General features: G+C 40.1%; 1 protein-coding gene and 1 long non-coding RNA gene across 2 annotated transcripts in view; one reads left to right on the forward strand and one right to left on the reverse strand.

Annotated features, from left to right (window-relative positions):
• Nucleotides 1-10,154: 10,154 nt before the first annotated feature.
• Nucleotides 10,155-12,578, reverse strand: LOC116661151. The gene is made up of 2 exons (XR_004316921.1): nucleotides 12,358-12,578; nucleotides 10,155-11,828 (listed from the first exon to the last, which is right to left on the reverse strand). It is a non-coding gene; the product is annotated as an uncharacterized LOC116661151 (long non-coding RNA).
• A 244-nt stretch (nucleotides 12,579-12,822) lies between these two features.
• USP28 (ubiquitin specific peptidase 28) overlaps nucleotides 12,823-22,506 on the forward strand; it is a 56,622-nt gene continuing 46,938 nt past the window's right edge. Inside the window, 1 exon segment of the mRNA XM_032472755.1 lies at nucleotides 12,823-12,980. Within this exon segment, the coding sequence (XP_032328646.1) occupies nucleotides 12,924-12,980 (57 nt within the window). The 5' untranslated portion in view covers nucleotides 12,823-12,923.

The following is a 22,506-nucleotide window of genomic DNA, read 5'->3' on the forward strand; positions in this document are numbered from 1 at the left end:
AGTTAAGGCTTCAACATAAAAATGTGGGGGAGGGGGACACAATGTAGCCCATAGCAATGTATGTTCATTTATTTATTTATTCAAGTCATTTTATTGATTGTAATGCAACAGGCCTGATGTGATCCTTCAAACTAAAGACTCCTGGGTGCTCCATCCTTGCTAAATGTGCCAACTCCTTCACATTTTTAGTTTTTAACTCTTGAAGAATCTTAGAGATTGAATTAACTCCAAATTACGATTAGCCCCTGGAGGAAAGCTAAGGCTGCAAACTTCAGAAAGGTAGGTAAGTTCCCAGCACACAATTTCTTATTATTAAAACCAGCATGGATACAATTTAAAATTTTTTTCTCTATTTTTATTTATATATTTTAATTAAGACTATTTTTTTAAAGAGTTTTAGGTTCACAGCAACATTGAGGGGAAAGGTACAAAGATTACTCATATACAACCTGCCCCCCAACACATGCACAGCCTCCCCATTATCACCACCCCCAACCAAAGTGGGACATTTATTACAACTGATAGACCTACACTGATGTGTCGTAATTGCCCAAAGTCCATAGCTTACAATGCATTTCGACCTTGATACACATTCTGTGAGTTTGGAGAAATGTGTAATGAATGACATGTATTAATCATTATGGCATCATACAGAGTATTGCCCTAAAAATCTCTGAGCTTCACTATCACCTACACTCCCCACTGCCCCCAACAGCTACCCAGCTCTCTGGCAACCACTGATTTTTTTTTACTGTCTCCATAGTTTTTTTTCCCCCAGAATGTCATATTGTGTAGTCAAACTCATACAATACATAGCCATTTCAGATTGGTTTTTTTTTTTTTTTTTTTGCTTAATGAGCATGCATTGACACTTCCTCCATGTATTTTCACACTTTGAGACCTCATTGCTTTTCATTGCTGAATAATATTCCATTGTCTGGATGTACCACTGTTCATTTATCCATTAACCTACTGAAGAACATTTCAGTTTCCACATTTTAGCAATTATGAATAAAGCTATTGTAAACATCTGTGTTTTAGTATGGATACAAGTTTTCAACTCTTTTGGGCAAATACCAAAGAACACAATTTCTCCATTGCATGCTTAGAGTATGTTCAGTTTTCTAAGAAATTGCCAAACTATCTTCCAAAGTGCTATACCATTTTGCATTCCCACCAGGAAGCAAGACTTCCTGTTGTTCCACATCCTCATTAGCATTTGGTGCTGTCAGTATTCTGGATTTTTTTTTAAATTATGAAAGCATAGTTGATTTATGATATTATATTAGTTTCAGGTGATAAAGTGATTCAATATCTGATTAGATTATACTTCATTTAAAGTTGTTATAAAACATTGGCTATATTCCCTGTGCTGTACAATATATCCTTGTAGCTTATTTATTTTATACATAGCAATTTCTACTTTATAATCCCTCACCCCTATCTTACCCCTCCTCCCACTCCTCCCCCGACTGGTAACCACTAGTTTGTTCTCTATGTCTATGGGTCTGTTCCTGTTCTATTATATTCATTCTTTTGTTCTATTTTTTAGATTTCACATATAAGTGATAATATACAATATTTATCTATCTCTACCTGACTTATTTCACTAGGCATAATACCCTCCAAGTCCATTCATGTTGTTGCAAATGGCAGATTTTCACTCTTTTTATGGCTGAGTAATATTCCATTGAGATAGATAGATATATTCCACATCTTCTTTATCCATTCATCTGTTGATGGACACTAAGGTTGCTTTCATAACTTGGCTATTGTAAATAATGCTGATGTGGACATTGGGGTGCATTTATGTTTTCAAATTAGTGTTTTTATTTTCTTTAGATATGTACCTAGGAGTGGAATTGCTGGGTCATATGGTAGTTCTATTTTTAGTTTTCTGAGGAAACTCCATACTGTTTTCCACAGTGGGTGCACCAACGTATACTCCCATCAACAGTGTATGAGGGTTCCCTTTTCTCCACATCCTCACCAACATTTGTCATTTGTGGTCTTTTTGATGACTGCCATTCTGACAGGTGTGAGGTGATATTTCATTGTGGTTTTGATTTGCACATTCCTGATGATTAGTAATGTTGAGCTTTTTTTTTTTTTTTTTTTGTGCCTGATGGCCATCTGTATGTCTTCTTTGGAAAAATATCTATTCAGGTCTTCTGCCTATTTTCTGATCAGGTTCTTGTTTTTTTTGATATTGAGTTGTATGAGTTGTTTATATATTTGGGATATTAACCCCTTATTGGACACATCATATTGAAAATATTTTCTCCCATTCAGTAGGTTGTTTTTTCACTTTGTTCACAGTATCATTTGCTGTGCAAAAACTTCTAAGTTTAATTAAGTCCCACTTGCTTATTTTTGCTTTTGTTTCCTTTGCCTGAGGAGATAGATCCAAAAAATATTCTGCCTATGTTTTCTTCTAGGAGTTGTATGATTTCCAGCCTTACATTTAGGTCTTTAATACATTTTGAGTCTATTTTTGTATACGGTCAAGAAAGTGTTCTAATTTCATTCTTTTACATGTAGCTGTTCAATTTTCCCAGCACCACTTGTTGAAGAGACTGTCTTCCCCATTGTACATTTTGTTGTAGATTAATTGACCATGTGTGTGGGTCTATTTCTGGGATCTCTATTCAGTTCCATTGACCTATGTATCTGTTTTGTGCCAGTTCCATGCTGTTTTGATCACTGCAGCTTTATAGTATAGTCTGAAGTCAGGGAGCATAATACCTTTGGCTTTGTTCCCCCCCCCCCAATATTCCTTTGACTATTCAGGGTCTTTTGTAGTTCCATAAAAATTTTAGGGTTATTTGTTCTAGTTTTGTGGAAAATGTCATGGGTATTTTGATATGGACTGCATTATATCTGTAGATTGCACTGGGTAAGTATGGACATTTTAGCAATATTAACTCTTCCAATTCATGGACACAAGATATTTTTTTACTTCTTTGTATCATCTTGAATTTCCTTCATCAACGTTTTATAGTTTTTCAGAGTATAGGTCTTTAACCTGTTTGGTTAAGTTTATTCCTATGTATTTTGTATTTTTTGATGTAATTTTAAATAGGATTGTTTTCTTGCTTTCTTTTTGTAATAGTTGATTATTAATATATAGAAAAGCAATAGACTCCTGTATATTAATCTTGTATCCTTGAACCTTGCTGAATTCATTTATTGGTTCTAATAGTTTTTCAATGGACTTTAGGGTTTTCTATATATAGTATCATGTCATCTTCAAATAGTGACAGTTTTACTTCTTCCCTTCCAATTTGGATGTCTTTTATTTCTCTTCCTTGTTGGATTGCTGTGGCTAGGAGTTCCAGTATTATGTTAAGTAGAAGAGATGAGAGTGGTCATCCATATCCTGTTCCTGATTTTAGAGAAAAAATTTTCAGCTTTTAACCATCGAGTATGACGGTAGCTGTGGGTTTGTCATAAATGGCCTCTATTATGTTGACATATGTTCCCTCTATACCCGCTTTGATGAGAGCTTTTATCATGAATGGATGTTGAATTTTGTCAAATGCTTTTTCTGCATCTATTGAGATCATTGTGTGATTTTAATCCTTTGTTTTGTTAACGCAGTGTGTCACATTGATTGATTTGCAGATACTGAAACATCCTTGCATTCCTAGACTAAATACCACTTGATCACAGTGTATGTTGAATTCAGTCTGCTAATATTTTGTTAGGATTTTTGCATCTGTATTGCATCTGTATTCATCAGAGACACTGGCCTCCAATTTTCTTTCTTTTTTTTGGGTAGTGTCTTTGGTTTTGGTATCAGGGTGTAATGATGGTTACAGAATGAATCTGGGATGTTCCCTTCTCTTCAGTTTTTTGGATAGTTTGTTAAGGATAGGTACTAGCTCTTCTTTATATGTTTCGTAGAATTCCCCTGAGGCCATCCAGTCCTAGACTTTTGTTTGCTGAGTTTTTTGATTACTGATTCAATTTCACTACTCATGATCAGTCTGTTCAGATTATCTATTTCGTCCCAATTCAGTTGATTATATTTACGTGAGTCTGTTTCTGCACTCTCTATTTTATTCCATTGATCTGTCTAGTCGTTTGCCAATACTACACTGTCTTTTTCATTGAGAAAGGATCACTTTTCCTGGTTCTTCATATATGAAGTAAATTTTTTTTATTGTATCCTGCACATTATGTTATTTTGTTGAGACTCTGGATTCTGTTGTACCTAAAGGGAAAAGAAGATATATGTTTGTGTATATGTATGTGTGTTATTTTTGTTTTAGCACTCAATTAATTTGGTATACTCAAACTGCAAACTGTTTCTTCTAAGGTGGACAACAGCTCAAAGCTCAGCTGATTCTTTTGTCCTTTTTGAGGTGCTTTGCATGTATGGCAGAAGGTCAGCCAGAGGCTTGGGCAGCGTCGACACAATAACCCAGGGATCCTCTTCTTTATTTCTCTCCCTTTCACAGCTCCCTTTCTCACTTTTGGGTGCCTATCTGTAAATATCCCAAGCTCTAGCTTACGGCTCATCAGTCCAGAAACCTGGCTGTTTTCTATACTGTGTCATGCTGCAACTAAGGCCTGTTGTCTGAATAAAGCTGCAAAAATGGGGCACACACGCCTTCGCCAGACCTTTCGTTCACGTTTTGATTCCCTTTTAAAACCTCTGTTCAATCTTCAGACCCTTCAAGTAGTTGTTTTTATTTTGTCTAGAGTTTATAATTATCTGTTGGAGAGCAGTTTTAAGATTTTACTCCTCCACATCAAAAGCAATACATCAAAGGGGGGTAGGTTATAGCTCAGTGGTAAAGTACATGCTTAGTATGCACAAGATCCTGGGTTCAATTCCCAGTACCTCCATTAAAAAAATAAATTAAAAAAACTTAATTACTTCCTTCCTTCCCACCCCCTCCAAAAAAAAGCAAAAGCAGTACTCTTGATTGATTCACTTTTATCTTGATTTTAAAAGGCAACACCGCATCAGTAATACAAAAGGAAATTGAGTATCACTTGCTATGGACTGAACATAATTACAAAAATAGTAACTATTAATTATTATTAATTTTTCAAAACTGAGAGTAAAAGCAGATAACTATAAGTAACAATAAATAGATTTTTAAATATAAATTCTTTTGTGAGAAAAATAAAACTATTTTTAATCTGTCATTTGTAAAGAGAAAATCAGCTCTAGTAGCTTAGTTTAAGACAAAGATGAGATCTTACATCATTGAATGGTTCGGATTTTTGATTTTTATAATGACCAACACAGAGATTCCCAACTAACATGTGGACATGGATGGGAAAAGCAAAAGATGTATCATAGCTTTTCTAGTACGGCTAAAGACTGAGAATGAATTCCTAGCCAAGAAAGGAAACAAAAATGTCACTTTGGTTAAACAAACTTTTGCTTCAAGAAATCTCTCTCAAGCGATCTCCAGAATCTGCTTTGAGTGTGTGGGCTTATTTGGTAACGTCCAGACTGACGGAGTAAGGGCTCTTTAACTACCCTATCCGGTTAGAGCAATGCATATTTAGCATTCGTAAAAATCAAAATGTATTTTAAGTGTCACTTCTTAAGGCTCACAGTATTTTCGTGCAGTTCAGATGAGCTAACAACCAGATCACTCAGACACAGTGATGCCCGCAGCCCATTCTCTCTGTCTTGACGATGATAAGATAGTTACCGGGATCACTGATCATCTTTTCATGAAGCTGATGGGACAAAAGCTGAGACTCCTCTACTTCAAATAACATGACTGACAATTTTAAGCTGAAATCCTTTCCTAAAGCTTTTTACTTCTTGGTACCATAGCTCCTTGATTTGCACAGACCAGCTCTCAAATTTGCTGGCCCCAGGAACGCAATACTTACCTGCCCTCCATAAACTAACTACACCCGCTCTGCAGGGCTGCAGCCCCTCACAAAAACAGCTGAAGATTCCAGACAGTGGATTCAGCGCCCCGTTCCGTGGGTTTTAAGTTGCTTGCTGTGGATTACTCTGGTGAAGTGTAATAGACAATAAACACAACAAACAATTGCTTCAGAACTTCAGAGTTCTTACCTTTGCCTCCACAGGGCTGAAATTCTAAACTCTCCTCTCCAATGGGGACAGAAAGGCCCATTCAACTTCTGCCCCTAGGTTTTAACCCTCTGGCAGTGACCAATTATTTTCCAGTCTTCTAACTCCACATTGTCTCCATCTCTTCAGGGATGGCCTTGGGGCACCTAGGCCTTAAACGCCAATAAAAGTTGGCTTACAAAAGTGAAAAAACTACAGTCCCTTAAGGGCATAGTACTCAAGTCAAGGGAATTCAGTCACTCCAGGGTATCCTCTACTCCCTCTGGCTGGGTTCTTTAGAACAAAACCCATTTTTTTGTGAATGATGCATGCTGATCAGACTTGGCTGGGTATTTGCATTTTAGCTGTATCTGAAGGACTCTGGGAAATACAATGTAATATTCTCTAGGACCATGGCTTAAGTCCATAAGTAGGGCGACCATGTAATTTATCATCCAAACCTGGAAGTTTGAGAAAGGTGGAGCTCATCATGCTGGGAAAGCAGGGTAAACTGGAATTGTACTGAGCAAACTGGGACCTGTGGTTACCTCAACCATAACTGGTCTTTTGAGTGCCAAGATTCTCACTGTCTTCCTCTCAGCCTTCCCTGTCTTTCTCAAGTGGCACCTCCTCAGACAAGTCTTTAGAGTCTGTTTCTTCTCTAATTATTTATCTTTCCCAACTGGGATTTCTCTAACCCAGAATCTTCTCATCTTTTGCCTCAGGCTATAGAAAAAGAACCAGACTTCTTAGGTTAGAATCCTGGCTCTACCTTTATTAGTAGAAAGACTTTGGGCAAATGAAACTTTCTGTGGTGGTTCCCTCATTTGCAAAGCAGGTATTAATAATAACAGCACTTACTTGTTAGGATAAAATGAGTTCATGTGTGCAAAGCATTTGACACACCACCTAGCCTTAAGTGCTCAGTAAAGTTAGCTATCAATTCCTCTAGAAAATTTTTTTTCTTCTAGAGCAAAGTATTAGATTGATTAAAAAAATTGGCATTTCTAACAGCAAAATTGTATTAATTACTTTTGGCTTCATCTATTCTTTCAAATTCTGATATTTTAAGGACTTTTTACTTCAGTGGTGTCTGAGTGAAAGAATTAAGTCACCTGGAGTCCCAATTTATGTCCCGGTACTTGCTTCATTATACAAGTTTCTATGTGCTTTTTCTGGGTGGCTTTCTGGTTTTTATCCTAAATCATGTTTTTGGTTTCTGGAGCGAGGCCCCACCTCTAACACGTGTGGACAAAGAATGTCCCACCTGCCATTTCAGTGAGCACAGGATTTTGCAGCCATAAAGCCATAAGCTACTGCAGCCCCTGTGGGTGTGCCCTGAGGGGAATTCAGGATGGAGAAAAACAGGATACTGGCCCTCCATAGTCAAGACGCATATCAAAGGAATAATCTCAATAAGCCTGGACTCTTGCATCATTCCCTACATAGAAAAGTACTAAAATCTTTGAGACATCTGTTTTTTGTGATTAGCAGTAATCTTTTGATGTTCAACTACTGTTTTGTTTTGTTTTGTTTTGTTTTGCAAAAACTCCTATACATCCTGGTGTCTCCCTTACCTCTTTGGAACAGTTCCACAAAACTATCTGAGAGGCTGTTCCCTGGGCTATAGTTCTCAGTAAGGCCACCTAATAAAATAATTCTCAACTTTCAGGCTGCTTTGCTTTTTTTCAGTTGACACAGAAGTCTCTCTCCAAAACTTAGAGGCTAAAATGAAAATATGTTACAACACAGACTTACTAACTCCTTCACCCTCATTTAAATTTGGATTTTTGGCACACTCTGCAAAAGATGGGTTGGTAATATTTTTGTTTTATATTGAAGATAGTCAAATTATAATTTCTACTTATTAGAACAGAATGTTAAATCTTTGCCTTATACATCGGCCAGCATAAGAGTTAAATTTTCTGTAAACTACAGACTTGTTTTCTCAGAGTTTTTTGAGGGCACAGAAATGCTATTAGAGAATGAGAATGGTATGTTTTTGATTTTTATAGAGTAGTGTTCTTCTGATCTTTTGGTTTTGTTAAGTAGTTATAAAAATATACATAAAATGACATAATGAGGTCATCTACCTACCACCTGACTTATGAAAACAGAACATTATCAGTATCAGTGCAGTCCCCTATATGTCTCTTCCCATCCCATCCCTTCCCTCAGAGCTTCTACTCTGGATTTTAGGTTTATAATTTTATTTGTAGTTTAACCATGTTTATCTCCCTAGTCAGTAAATGGTTTAGCACAGTTTCTGTAATCTACATAAATGGAGTCATATCGTATGTCATCTTCTGTGATTTGCTTTTTGTCCCACAGGACTATGTTCCTGAGATTGAGTCATGATATTGCATGGCTGTAACTCATTCATTTTCACTGCTGTATAATGTCCCACTGAATACCTATACAAGATCGGATCACTTTTACTTTTGATACATTTAGGTTGTTTCCTTTTTGTCTGTTGTTAAAGGTGTTATGAATATTTTTGTACATATATCTTGGTTAAAATGTTTAAAAATTTATCTAGGATACTTAGGAGAGGAATTGTTGGCTGTGAGGCATGTATAACTTCAAATTTTAGTAGATGCTGTCAAATTGTTTTCCAAAGCAGTTGGGCTAATTTACACACCCAAACAGTGTAAAAGTGTTCTCTCATTGCTCCAAATTCTCACCAACACTTCTTACTGTGGCATTTAAAAATTTTTTTCGTCAGTTGTATGCATGAAACGGTATAGTTATGGTTTTAATTCATGTGTTCCCGATTACCAGTGAGTTTAGCAACTTTTTGTATTTTTGCATTTCCTTTTCTGTGAAATGCCTGCTTAAGCCTTTGGCACTTTTTTCTGTTGCATTGTCTTTTTAATTTTTAAGAATTTTTCACTTGATTTATCTTTATTTTTAATTGAAGTATAGTTGATTTACAGTATTATATTAGCTTCAGGTGTATAATAGCGATTCAATATTTTTATAGATTATTCTTATTTAAAATTATTACAAAATAATGGCTATATTTTCCTGGTCTGTACAATATATCCTTGTTGCTTATTTATTTTATACATAATAGTTTGTGTCTCTTAATCCCCTACCCCTATTTTGCCCCTCCCCACTTCCCTCTCCACACTGGTAACCACTAGTTTGTTCTCTATATCTGAATCTGTCTGTTATTTTCATTCATTTGTTTTATTTATTAGACTCCACATATAAGTGATAATGCAGAGTATTTGTCTTTCTCTGTCTGACTTATTTCATTTTTCACTTACTAGATCTGTGATTCTCTGGAGGGAATATGCCCTTAAGGAAACATTTGGCCATGTCTGGGTACATTTTTGATGGTCATACAACTTCATAGGGGAGAGCTGCTGGCATCTAATAGGTTGAGGCCAGAGATAATGCTAAAACATCATTCAAGGCACAGTTTTCACAACAAAGAATTAATTATCTGGCCCAATATGTGCCAAGGTTTGGGAACTTTATTCTAGATATTAATAGGTTACCAGTTATATGTGTTGCAAATATTTTCTCCCAGTTTGTGGATATTTTCACTGTTCCTGTGGTAACTTTGAATGAAGAGAAATTCTTAATTTTAACATAATTGAAGTTATAAATCTTTTCTTTTATGGATTGTGCTTTTGTGTCTGATTTAAGAAAGTTCCCCTATGCCCTAAAGACAGAGATTCCCCACAGAAGTGTTTCAAAAGTTTTAAATGTTGCTTTTTTAAATTTAAGCATTTAATTACATTTGTTTATAATGTAAGAGACAAAAACTAATTTTTTCATATGGTTTACTGTCTGAGAACCATTTATTAAAAGTCCATCATCCTATTCCCAGTGGGTTACAATGCTGTCAAAAATCAAGTTTGCAGAAATGGGCTTATTTCTAATTGTCTATTGTCACCTTTCTATCTGGAGGCTAAAGTTACTTTCACTTTCTTATGCAAGGAAAAGTAAATCCCAAGAGTTTAAGGAATCCTGAACTCATGAAAACAGATTTTAGAAGCTTTTTTTGTGTATGTTTCTCTATATTTTTCTACAGAAACAAAAAGAAGGGAAACTGAGGTTGTTATTTTTGAATACCAAGGCCAAACACTTCTAAAATTAAAATGAACTCATTCACTTTACTGAAAGTTGTTTCAGTTCTCCACAAACTACATTTGCTTACAGTACACAGTCCGGAAAGGTTGGAAACCCATTAATTTTCAACTAGCAGAAAGAGAGCGTTTTCTGAAACATTTTTTTAACACCTGTATTTAACCTTATACATCATCTCATTCTTTAATCTAGGGGTTGTAGCAGAAATATCCATATTCTTTCCTCCATAGTTAAAAAAAAAAAAAAAAAAGGCCATTTTCCTAACTGCTGAGACACTGGCCTCTGAGGACATTCCTGACGAGATAATTCCTGGAAAGGAATCCATGGCTCAAAGAACAGTCACACCTGTCAGTCAGCCTCAACCACCAGCTTTCAAATCCGGCTGCTCCAAAGCCAGTGGAAAAAACTATTTACAGAGTGAAGCAGAGAAGAAATATATTTCTTCCTTTTCCTAACATTTCCCCTTCATTCTCAGTTAGCCCACACAAGCTCTACACCGGTATTCAAGACACTGAAGTGGGGTCATTTATTATAAAAAACTACACTTTGGTTTTGAGGTGAAACAAAAGCAGAAATATAAATTTATTGACTCAGGAAATAGCTTAGCACTAGGACAAAAAGTTTCCAGGAAAGGAAAATTTTTTCTTCAATTTTTTCCTTGGGAACATACTCTGGAAACAATTCCCTTTTCAAATTAAGTCAACTATTTGTTACTGCTTATTATTAATATTATTTTTTTCCTGAATATCTTTGGAATGATTATCGACTAATAAATGCAATTATTGTGGAACCTTTAAGCATGAGTTTAAGGAGGAATGAGAAGGGGTTTTCTGTAGTGACAGCACATGTTCCATGATACCCAATCTTGATATCTGATCACTATGAAGGTTGCCAACTGATGGCCAAGCACCAATGTAAAGTGTTCATTAATTACTTTGGTTGGGCAGGGTGTCTCTAGCTGATTGCCACATCCAGGACCCGATGATAGTTAAACCCAAAGGGGCTAAGAGGATTTATCAGATCTCCAGCTCTCAGATTAGATCAAATTTATTAGCTCTGGAGCTCTGTTTAGAACCATATAGCAGAAAGATGATTAATCAAAACTCAAGGGTCTAGATTTACCAAATGGCTGTACACACCTTCAGATATATGGATACAGAAGGTCTCTGGTGGTCTTTCAAGGAAATTTTCATGAATAGACTTATAGGTTTCCACCCCATTTACACATATTAAATAAGCAATTTCCTAAAACGAATGTGCAAAGACAAACAAGAGTTCCTCTGGATACATGGTAAAGACACACAGAAATAGAGCTTCCTAGCAATGTAGAAACATGCAATGCTGCAAATAAACTGAAATGAGAAGTCAACTTGTTTTGCAATGACCCTCAGGTTAAGGTCATGAACACAAGTTTTTACTACTCAGGAGAAAAAAAAAACAAAAGAGGAAAGCCACAAGCACAAAAAGTCCTATGACCACCAAACACACAGCCTGTTCAATGTGGAAGATTATGATCACGCTGCCAGTATACCTGCCAGGGAAAGGGGACGAAGTAGCAGCAGTCATGGTCCAGGCTCCTGAAAGTAATCAGGTCTCCCATGGGGGCTGCAGCTGATCTGTACCTGTTTCCTTATGCTTCAAGCTGTGCTCACTTGCAGACCAGAAAGGCCTGCAGCTGAAACATCACAATCACATGGACAACAATGCCAGGGGCAAAGGAAAGGCCACCATTCATAGAAAACTCACACTGAAGGCGCTGCCCAAGGGATAGACAAGGGCACTGGTATAAGCCGTACCCCTAGTAGAGGCCCTTGCACACCCAGCTCCACACCAATTTGGAACACTCAAAAGCGTGCCAAGTGGATTGTGGTTGTAATACTTGCTAATCAATTTAGTAGTTACATTTTCCACCAAATTGTTGAAAATACAACTCAACTGAGGGCACCTTAGCTCTTCAAATGCCATTATAAGCATCTGGCTCAAACTTAGCAAAATACTATACAGTTTTAGTCTGAACTCCAGAAAATCTAAAATGGGACAACTTGGCAATTCTGGCTCCCCATGCCCAGGTCCGTGTTAGGTCCCCACCCTGGGCATCAGTGAATAGAGGTTCTGGTCCGTTCGGTTAGCTTTGGACTGACAACTCCATTCAGCCTCTGATTTCCTTTTCTTAAGGATGATGCATAAATTTTTCGCGTATAGACCTGGAAATGGCTCCACCGCTGGGTGAGAAACCCCTCTATTTCGCGGTCCCTAGACGGGCTCCCCAAATGGGGAGCAGCTTTAACTCATCTGTGGGGAGGCTTGAGCCGGCGGTGAGTCCTGGAACTGAGCGCCGACGGCGGAGGACGAGAGTTGAGAAGGAGAGTCCGCGCTCCGCAAGGCCATTTCCTGGGCGCAAACCGCCCGGAACACAACCGCCGTCGCCGACGCTGACCGTTAGGCGCGGGCGGGGCCGGGGTCACGTGGCCGGCGCCGGGTTAGCGCCCGGCGTACGCGGAGCACGCAGAGCGCGGCTGGGCCCTCGGCCGCGCGCCTGGCGTGCGCGCGCAGGCCGGGGGCGGAGCCTGTGGGCTGAGCCTCCGGGGCGCTGCGGGGCGGAGGCGGGGCCGGAGCCGGGTGGAGGGCGAGGGCGAGGGCGAGGGCGGGGGCGGAGCCTCCTCCTCCTCCTCCGCCTCCGCCTCCTCCTCCTCCTCCTCCGGCGAGGCTGGGCTGGCGGCGGAGGCGGCGGCGGCAGGAGGCGGGTGACCCGCGGAGGGGCGCCTCGGCCATGACTGCGGAGCTGCAGCAGGACGACGCGGCCGGAGCGGCAGACCGCCACGGCTCGGTGGGCCCCGCGGCAGCGGCGGCGGCGGCGGCGGGCGGGAGCAGGGGCGCGGGCTCCGCGGCCCCGCGGGGGAGGGAGTGCGGGGCCCCAGCGGGAGCGGCGCGGGGCGCAGGCCGGCGAGCGGGAGGGGGCTGCGGGGGGCTCCCGGGCCCGGCGGGGGCGAGGGCGAGGGCGGTGCGCCGGCCGGGGTGAGGACGGGGGCTCGGGGAGGAGGCTGAGGGCTGCGAGGGTCGGGTCGCACAGATTGAGGACTCTCTTCGGGCCGGGGGCGGGCTGAAGTTCGAGAGGGATTAGCTGTTTTGGAAAATCAAATATAAAAGGCTGAACGTGAGCTGTCTACATCTGGGAGCCCTAAGGAGAGCGCTCTTGGGCCTTGACCGGGGGTGAGAAACTTCCGAAAGGGGCAGCTTTGCTGGTTTTTGTTTTTTGTTTTTGTTTTTGAATCCGTTTTAAAGCAGTGCTGTTTTAAAAGATTCCAAAGCAGACCGAAGTTAGCTAACTTAAAGCCAGGATTTATCAACACCGCGTGAAAGACATGGGGTCCTTGTTACCACTTCCTACCTTCCGCCCCCCCCCCTTTTTTTTTTAAAGATCAGAGAGCAGTCTCCCCAATTACTGCATTCATCACTGTAGATTTTTAAGGACGGGGGAGGAACACCGCGGTGAATAGAAGGTATGCTGATAATGCTTTCCCAGTCCTATTATCTAAGAAGATTGAAATCAGTACGAGGATTTCTGGGCTAAGATGGTAAGAGTAAAAGGACACTGGTTTGAGAGAAAATCAAAAGGCTAGTGTCTGTGCGAAAAAAACTTGGGAAGTGGGCAATTTGAGAATGTCTTCTACTGTTACCTTGGAATGTATATAACACTACTGCCCGGTCACCCCTCCAGTGCTGCGCTTTTTCAAGACAGAATGGGAAACCTGTACCAAGTATTCAAATGCGAGTTTGGAAGTGAGGAGTTGCATAAAGTATTTACAAGACAAAGCTGTCAGATACCTCCACGTGAGAAACCTTTTCTGCTTTTTATTCTTTTCAGGCACTCAGGAGACCGATAGTGTACAAAGTGACCGCCCTTCCCTTTTAAAGTCCTGTAGTAAAAGATACCTCCAGGCCCTGGGCTCCAAAATGAAAGTAGGCGTATGCTATTTCATGTGCTGATTTCTAATAGAAATATTGTTAGGTGTTTATACATGCCTGTTGGAATCTGAGTCAGGATTTTCTCCGGTTTCAGAGATCAGTGCTCTTTGTTTTTAGCACAGTGACTTAAAAACAGGTGGGAAAGTCTTAGTTTGGGGGCAGTCATGTTAATGTAGAGGAGACACTATTTTTAAGGGAGAGCAAGTCATACTTAAATTTGTTGGTTGAGACCATGTGCCTGTTGCTCAGCAGCAAATGCATTTACCTCTGCCACCATTTGAGAGGTGACCACTGCCTGGGCGCTCTGAGTTTATATGCGAGGTAGTTGATGAACACTTGTATATAAGTCATAACTATTTTTGGAAAGCTTGGAACTCCAGTGGCTGTGGCTGGCTGGAGGACCCTGATTCCTGGCAACCTGCACAGCGATGACATTTACTGTTCTTCCCAGTGATTCGCCCCATACAGACAGCCGATAAGCTTGGAATGCTTGATAATGTTGCCCGTTTTGTTTTTGTTAATGTGAAATGCTTGAGGTTCGCAGGCTAGCTTGAAGGAATCTTCTATGGGGAGGGTGCATTTCACATCTCAGAGGAAAGATTTTAATAACTTCTTGTGCATCTTCCTAAGTTGCCTGTTAGAACTCTACTTTGAATTCTCTGAAGCATTGTGCGTTGCCCTTAAAGGATCCTTAATTGTTCTAATTGTGGGGAGCTCCCCTCCCCTGAAGCTCAGAAGCTATTTAAAATCTAGAATGTTTCCCTTCCCTTATTGTTCAGTTGTACTTGGGACAGGCAGAACCCGTTAACAGCCTCCCAAGAATTTTAGTGAAAGAGAAATGTAGTGCTCTTGAAATAAGTTCTCAGTATGTACTCGAGTCTAAAAGAGGGTATGATTTTAATCGATTCTTGTCTTAGATGAAAACCAGCAGCAATGTTTTCTGTTATTGCAGGATAAACAACTTGAAGGCAGTTTGGTTCTTATAAACCTGTCATCCTTGACACCTATCCTAGGGAGGGCTCGCCGCACATTGGGCAAACGGAAGCCCTTTGAAAACCTGTCAGTTACAGTGAAAATTTGGTGCTTTCTTTTGATTTATTGGCTTTTCGTTCTTTTACCTTGTCTCTTTAATTGTGACTTTTGGAACATCAGTAAGTCAGTGCTTGGCTTCCACAGCTCTCATGCCTCCAGCTATAAACAGTTTCTACTCACAGAGTAAATAGTTTTTACAAAACACATTGACAGTAACACCTCACCAGGCAAGAGCTTTCCATGTGTTCTGTTTCATCAAAGAAGTTTAAAGCAATAGCCAAGGGAAAGATGATTTTTCAAGGAACACAATGATGCTGATAATAGTAGTAGGTTAATTGAGCATGAACTATATGCCAGACTCTGTCCTCAGAACTTGTGTGTGTGTGTGTGTGTATGTGTGTGTGTGCACATGCGTGCGTGCGTGTGCGCCCTCAGAACTTAACATATATTATCTCAGTACTTATGACAACTCCAGGAATTTTTCTTGTTTCTTGTTAAATAATTTGCCCAAGGTCTCCCAGCTAGTAAATGGCATAGCCAGGACTGAATCCAGGCACTTGTGACTCCAAGAGCCCAAGCTGGCCCTGATCTTACTTCCTAGTCAGTGGACCCATTGCCTTGGGTCAGAATCTTTCTGTTACTCTCTAGAACTCTCCTCCTGAAGTTTCAGACTTTCAATCTTCCCTGCACCTTTTTCTAGATAACCTTCCTTTCTACTAGACTGAGTTTGCTGATATCTAAAGAGCTGTGTCTCGTTTTTTTTTTTTTGTTTTTTGGGGTTTGTTTTTTTTGCCTCTTGAGCATCTCTTTTCTCTCAGTGGAAGAGGTACCCTTCTCCCTTCACTTTTTAGAGATGAATCTATGTCAGTGGTGTCTAAAGACCTTTTTGATTGTGACTCCTGGAGGAGAATACTATTGTCATCAAGTGGGTAGAAGCAAAGTGGGTAAATGCTGAACATCCTGCAGTGTACAGGATAGCCACGCCCCCCCAAAAGAAAAGTTGTCTGGCCCAAAACATCAGTAATTTTGCACTTAAGAAACCCTGATTTAGATGATGTCTCTTTTCTCCCTCCTAAGTTTTCTTACATCTTTATCCTAGCCTAAGCCCCAGGCACCTTCACTGTCTTCTGCCCCCTTGTGACTCAGCATGGTCCACGGACCAGCAGCATCAGCATCACTGGCAGTTTGTTAGAAATGTAGAAGTTTGGGTGTGCTGGAGCCAGCTTGTGCTTGGACTGCCTCTCCAGCTGACTGTGTACATTTCTGCCCAACTCTGTGGTCAGTGACCTCACGTTGGTAGCTTGAAATCGTGGGCAGTGGGAGTATTTCTACTAAGGAAATAAACAAGCTCCACAAATCCACACACCACTGTTTGCGCCTCCACCCTAGACCTGTTGAATCAGACTCTGCCTTTTGACAAGATCCCTGGGGGATAAACTTTGAGAAGCTCTTTCCTGCTGCACAGAATTCCCATTTTCCATTCAGCTGTGCACACTTGTCCTTAGCCCTCAAACAAAATAGCAGCAACAGCAGAATCGCCTTCTGCCTCGTCCAGCTGTTGCCTTGTCCACCTCCTTCCTTTTATCTTGTCTACTTTTTGAACAGATTTTCTAAATCCACCTGTTTCCTTCCTAAAATGGTTTTCCAATTACCACTGTAATTCCAACTTGTAGAAAATTTGGAACACAGACCCAGGCAAGATTAGCCGTTGGCTGGTAGGAGGGCCCTAAGCTGAGGAGAGTTGGTTCCCAGTTTCCGCCACAGACCTTGAGGTGCAGCGACAGCTTCTGCAAAAACCCAATTAGGAGGTGGCTCTGGTGATGAGTTTAGGCTCCAGGAAGAAGAGGGCTGATTGCCCAGAGGCCTGCAGAGAGGCTGACCAGGCAGCAGAAGATTAGATTGTAGGGCAGGGCGTGGTTTTCTGTGATCAGCATCTTCCAGGCCACCCAGCCAGAGCCTTGCCAGCAGTAGGCTTTTAGTATTTGTTCCCAGCAAATAAAATGGATCTCTTGGAGGTGACCAGTGACTAACCACCTTCCCGTCAAATCAGTGGCTTTTCAGTCCTAATTCATTTTACGGTCTCCCTTGGTTATTCAAGTACCCCCTCAAGTTCCATTTTCATGTTTTCATTTGTGATGATTGTTCATTGACACTTTTTGGTTGATACTTACCTTGGCATTTGATTTTACTGCTACTTACTGTCAACTGTTCTGCTTTTTCTAAAAATTTCCAGAGTCTCATCACAGAGGTATAGCAGGACGACATCATTTTACAACTTTCTTAGGGAAATTCGCCCTGGAAAATATGTTTGAACTTGACCTACTGTAGCCTTCCTCATCTTGCAAATGCAGCAGCTGGTTTAGGGAGTCCATTGACTCACGATCACACCGTCTGGGGCAGAACCCTGGCCTCAGGCTTCAGCTCAGGGCCCTCTTAGTGCGCCCAGTGCTGCAGCTCCCCTGCCTCCTGAGCTCCCTCTCGTGGACCCTTGGGCACTGTCTTCCTCTGGCCCTTCTGCCTTTCCTCTCTGCCAGGGGCGAACTTGTTTGCTTTCTCGGTTGTCGCTGTCCTTTTACTAACTGCTTCTAGATCTGCATTTCTTATCCCAAATTGCAGATGACCTCTCCCCCTCTGTTTCCAAGTGCTTTTTGAAAGGTTCTGCTTGCGTATCCACCTCCTTGGCTATAAACATTTGCTGCAGAGCTCCGTTCCCACAGTTACGAGGCCAGGCACGGGAATATACACTTGTAACTGTAGCATCTGCCATATGCCAGCTGCTGCCCAGAGCACTTTTCTGTACATTTTCAATCTTTACAAAACACTACAAGGTGTGAATTTTCATGTCTTATCACTGATGGGGAAACTCAGACCCAGATATTAATATAGCTTGCAAGGTCCTAAGAGATTTTAAACCAAAGTCTGTTTGCCTCCACTGCGGATGACGGAAGTGACTTACTCAAGATTAAATTTTAAGTAGCGCAGTTGGGACTTGAGACATTCTGACTTTCCCCACTGCAATACATGTCTTTCTTGAACCAAACTTTTTGACTGCCACTTGACAATTTACAAAACACTTTAACATATATTCTCATTGAACCCATATGGCAACCCTACGAAGTAAAATTTAGTGTAACTAGGAGGTAGAATTTGCAAAGTGACACAGCCAGTAAGTGATAAAACCAAAATCACAGCAGGGGTATTTTTCTCTTCAGATGTCTGTATTTCCACTACAACCTCTAGATGAGTTTTATTGGATGGGCAGGTCACAGTATTTTACATTCATATAATCATTTTTTCATTTTAGTAACAATTCTTGTATGCATTACTTCGCTTGATAGTCACAGCAGTGCTGTCAAAGCTTAAGCTGTACTTTGTTTTCCAAATGTGGAAATTGATGCTCAGACAAGTTGAAATTTCCCCAGAGGCTAACATGTGGTGGAATCCGGGCTACGTAGTCCTATTTCCACTGTGAAGGCTTTCTAGTAAAAAGGGAAGTCAAAATATCAGACATTCAAAGCCACATTAAAGATCTGCGTGAATAGGAGCTGGCAGTTGCTGCATGATGGTTGTAGTTGGTTTAAACCCTAGATGTTCTAAACAAATATTTCCCCTTTCCAGTATTCCTGCCCAAGTTAGCACTTTCCTGGCGTCTTTTTTCTTTTTTGGTGTGCGCATACGTGCGTGTATACCCGTGCTCATGCGAGCATAGAGCTCTCGATTTTTATGCTGTTGAGTTGAAATTCCTATAGTATAAAATTAACTATTTTAATGTGTACATTTAGTATATTGACAATACTGTGCAATCACCATTTCTGTTTAGTTCCAAAACATTTTTAATCACTAAGTGGTCACTCCCTACTCCCCCTCCCCCAGCCCCTGCTTTCTGGCTCTGCATTTACCTGTTCTGGACATTTCATATAAATGGAAGCATACAATACGTGACTTTTTGTGTCCAACTTCTTTCACTTAGTTTAATGTTTTCAGGGTTCATCCAAGTGATAGCACGTATCAGTACTTCATTCCTTTCAGTAATGACTGATGTTCTGCCCTGTGTATTACATCTTACCCGTTTTTTCCATTGGTGGACATTTGTTGTTTCCACCTTTTGGTTTTTATGAATAATCCTGCTGTGAACATTTATGTACAAATATCTGAGTACCTGTTTCCAATTTTTTTCATTTTTAATTAATTTATTTTTTAATGGAGATACTGGGGATTGAACCCAGGACCTTGTGAATGTTAAACAGGCACTCTACCACTGTGCTATACCCTCCCCCCTGTTTCCAGTTCTTTTGGTATGTACCTGAAAAAATTGCTGCATCATATAGTAATTCTATGTTTAACATTTTGAGGAACTGCCAGACTTCCATGGCAGCTGCACCATTTTACAATCCCACCAGCAATGCGCAAGGGTTCCAGTTTCTCCACGCCCTCCCCAGACACTTGTTATTTTTCATTTTTGCTTTGTTGTGTCTCATAATAGTCATCCTCAGGGGTGAAGTGGTATCTCATTGAGTTTTGATTTGCATTCTCCTAACGGCTAATGTTAAGCATCTTTTCTTACACTTATTGGCCACGTGTATATATTCTTTGGAGAAATGTCTGAATGTCAGTTCAAGTCCCTTGCTCATGTTTTAATTGGGTTTGTTTGTCTTTAATTGTTTGAATTGTAAGAATTTTAATATAATCTAGATACTAGGCCCTTATCAGATTTATATGAAAATATTTTCGTTGTCATTTCACCGTCTTGATAATGTCCTTTAACGCACAAACGTTTTTAGTTTTGATGACATCCCACTTAACGATTTTTTCTTCTGTTGCTTGTACTTTTGATATCTTATAAAAAGAATCCATCGCCAAGTTCAAGATCATGAAGCTTTACCTCAAACTTTCTTTTAAAAGAAAGTGTTTTAACTCTTATGTTTAGGTTGTTGATCCATTTTGAGTTACTATTTGAATATCGTGTGAGGTAGGGATCAAACTTCATTCTTTTGCAAATGAATCTCTAGTTGTCCTAGCACTATTTTTGTTTGTGGTGTATGTAAATGTAATGCATACATTGTATTACTTTGGTAAATTTGTATATTATGATATGGGTGCTGTTTACATTACAGTGGGATTTATCACACTACATACAGTGCAATACTATTATCTGTGTTAATAACTGTACATTAAGTCTCTATGGCTCTTTTAGTACTAGTAGCAAATTTGTACTTTTAAACACCATTAGTCTTATCCCTGTAGCACCCCAGTACCGCTTTTTGAAGGGGCTATTTTTCCCCATCGAATGGTCTAAGAGGCAGTCTTGGTCAGAAATCAGTTGACCACATCATGTTGAGGAAATGTCCTTCTATTCCTAGTTTCCTAGTCATTTTCATCATGTACCTAATTTTTGTACCATTAAAATAAGTTATCAAGTAGCCTATTTCAGGGGATTTAGTTTCATCCACAAAAAACTGCTATTTGTCACTTGTAGAGGACCATAACCTGAAGACGCTTTAGATTTCTGCTTTATGAGTAAACTGGACCGACATGGAGTTGTTGTTGGAAAAAACTGAAAAAATACCAGGGCTTTTGTGGAGTTGGTCCTTGTTTTGTGGAAGTTGGAAAGGTTAGTGGCAATCTTAGAGTGTGTTGTTAAGACCTGGTTGTACAGACTGGATTTCTGGAGTTGCTGCTGTGTATTTTCTTTGACTCCAAAGTTATTTCTTTGCTTTCCTTGAATACTTAAGTTTATTTTAAAATTTGAAAGCCAAATCTTTAACTTTGGAGGGAATTTTATTAGGCACACCTTGGTCGTTCTTTGGAGTAAAGTAACAGTTATCAATTATTTAATTAAGTTTAAATTTTAGAAATGTCTTTGTAATAGTACACAATTGAGATGGAGGAAGTGTGTGCATCAGAATGATGAAAACAGCATCCCTGTTTGAAAGAACTGAATAATCTAGAAAGCACCTCATCACAATGCTAAATCGGGTATTTTGATGATTGTGAGATTAGTAATCTCACTAATTTGCTTCATCTGATGAGAGAGAATTTTAATTTAGTTGCAGTAAGATTAGGCCAGTTGTTTATTACAAAAACTTGAAAGCTTAATGTTTTAATTGTGTGAATAATCCTGTTTATTGCTTATTATGCGGTGAGTTACTGTCTTAGTTTTATGAAAACCTCAGTTCCGAGAAGCGGACTGGTTTGCACCAAAGCCACCGAGAAGCTGAGGTCAGAAAGCTTGAGTTCCTTCCTTCTAGAGATTTATGTGTGCCTGTCTTTCTTCATTGCCTCTGGACAGGAAAAGAGAGTGGTTTTTGTTTTATGAAAATAATGTGTTTTTAGCTAAGGAAATGCAGGCGTGTTGGCTCTTGCCAGTTATTTGACTTCGTTATGACTGGAGCACAGGCTTTGTCTTGTCTCCTGTTGGGTGTGTCCTAAATTTATAAGTAGCATCAGAGTTAGGGTGAAGTGAATGTTTAAAATCCGCTTCCTGTGAAGTTCCAGGAGAAACTGTCGGAGTTAGTAGCACAGTAGGTCCCTAATGCGCTTAGCTTGTCTGTTAGTGTAAAATTAACACGTAACACATGGTACTGATGAAGATTTGGGTTGTGGGTACTGCTGAGAATTTAGGTTTAACTAAATATTTATCAGACTGAGTCATGTCACAGCAGTTTTTTTTGTGGGTCAATAGCATAGCTTAATCCTTGTGAAATGTATCATCCAAACTCTTAATAGTTACCTTTGATTAATCTTTTGATTCAAGACATTTGATGGCAAAAACAGGTTTTGTAAGCCTTAGTTTTCTTATTTGTACAACGAAGATAGTGATTTTTAACTTTTACAGTTGTTACGAGGATTGCACGTAGGTGAGGCACACAAGGTTCCGACAGGCGTCCAATAGGTGTTAGTTACAGTTGTTAACAGCACTGTTCTGCGGACGATTCAAATCAGGCGGGATGTCGTACGAATCTTGACTGTACAGAGGCAAGAATTTCACATTTAAAACAGTTAGAGAGCCGCATGGTGAGAAATACCAGGTGAAGACAGTAAGTCCCATTCATTCACAGGCTCCTTCCTTCCCTCCACTTGGGAGGTTAGAAAGGGCAGAAAGTAGTATGGGACCAGGTTCTGGAAGGAGATGAGATGGATATGACGTTGCTCTTGGAGCTGTACCACATGATTTTACGTGTTGTCACCTCTGCTCAATAGTTTTTGTTTTTTTGTTTTTATAATGGAGGGACTGCAGATTGAACCCAGGACCTCGTGCATGCTAATAAGCACGTGCTCTACCACTGAGCTACACCCTCCCCCCAATTGCTTTCGAAAAAGGGAAACTAAGAGTTTATTTTTGTTTCCTGAGTGTA

Source organism: Camelus ferus, chromosome 33 (assembly GCF_009834535.1).
Source record: "Camelus ferus isolate YT-003-E chromosome 33, BCGSAC_Cfer_1.0, whole genome shotgun sequence".
NCBI lineage: Eukaryota > Metazoa > Chordata > Mammalia > Artiodactyla > Camelidae > Camelus > Camelus ferus.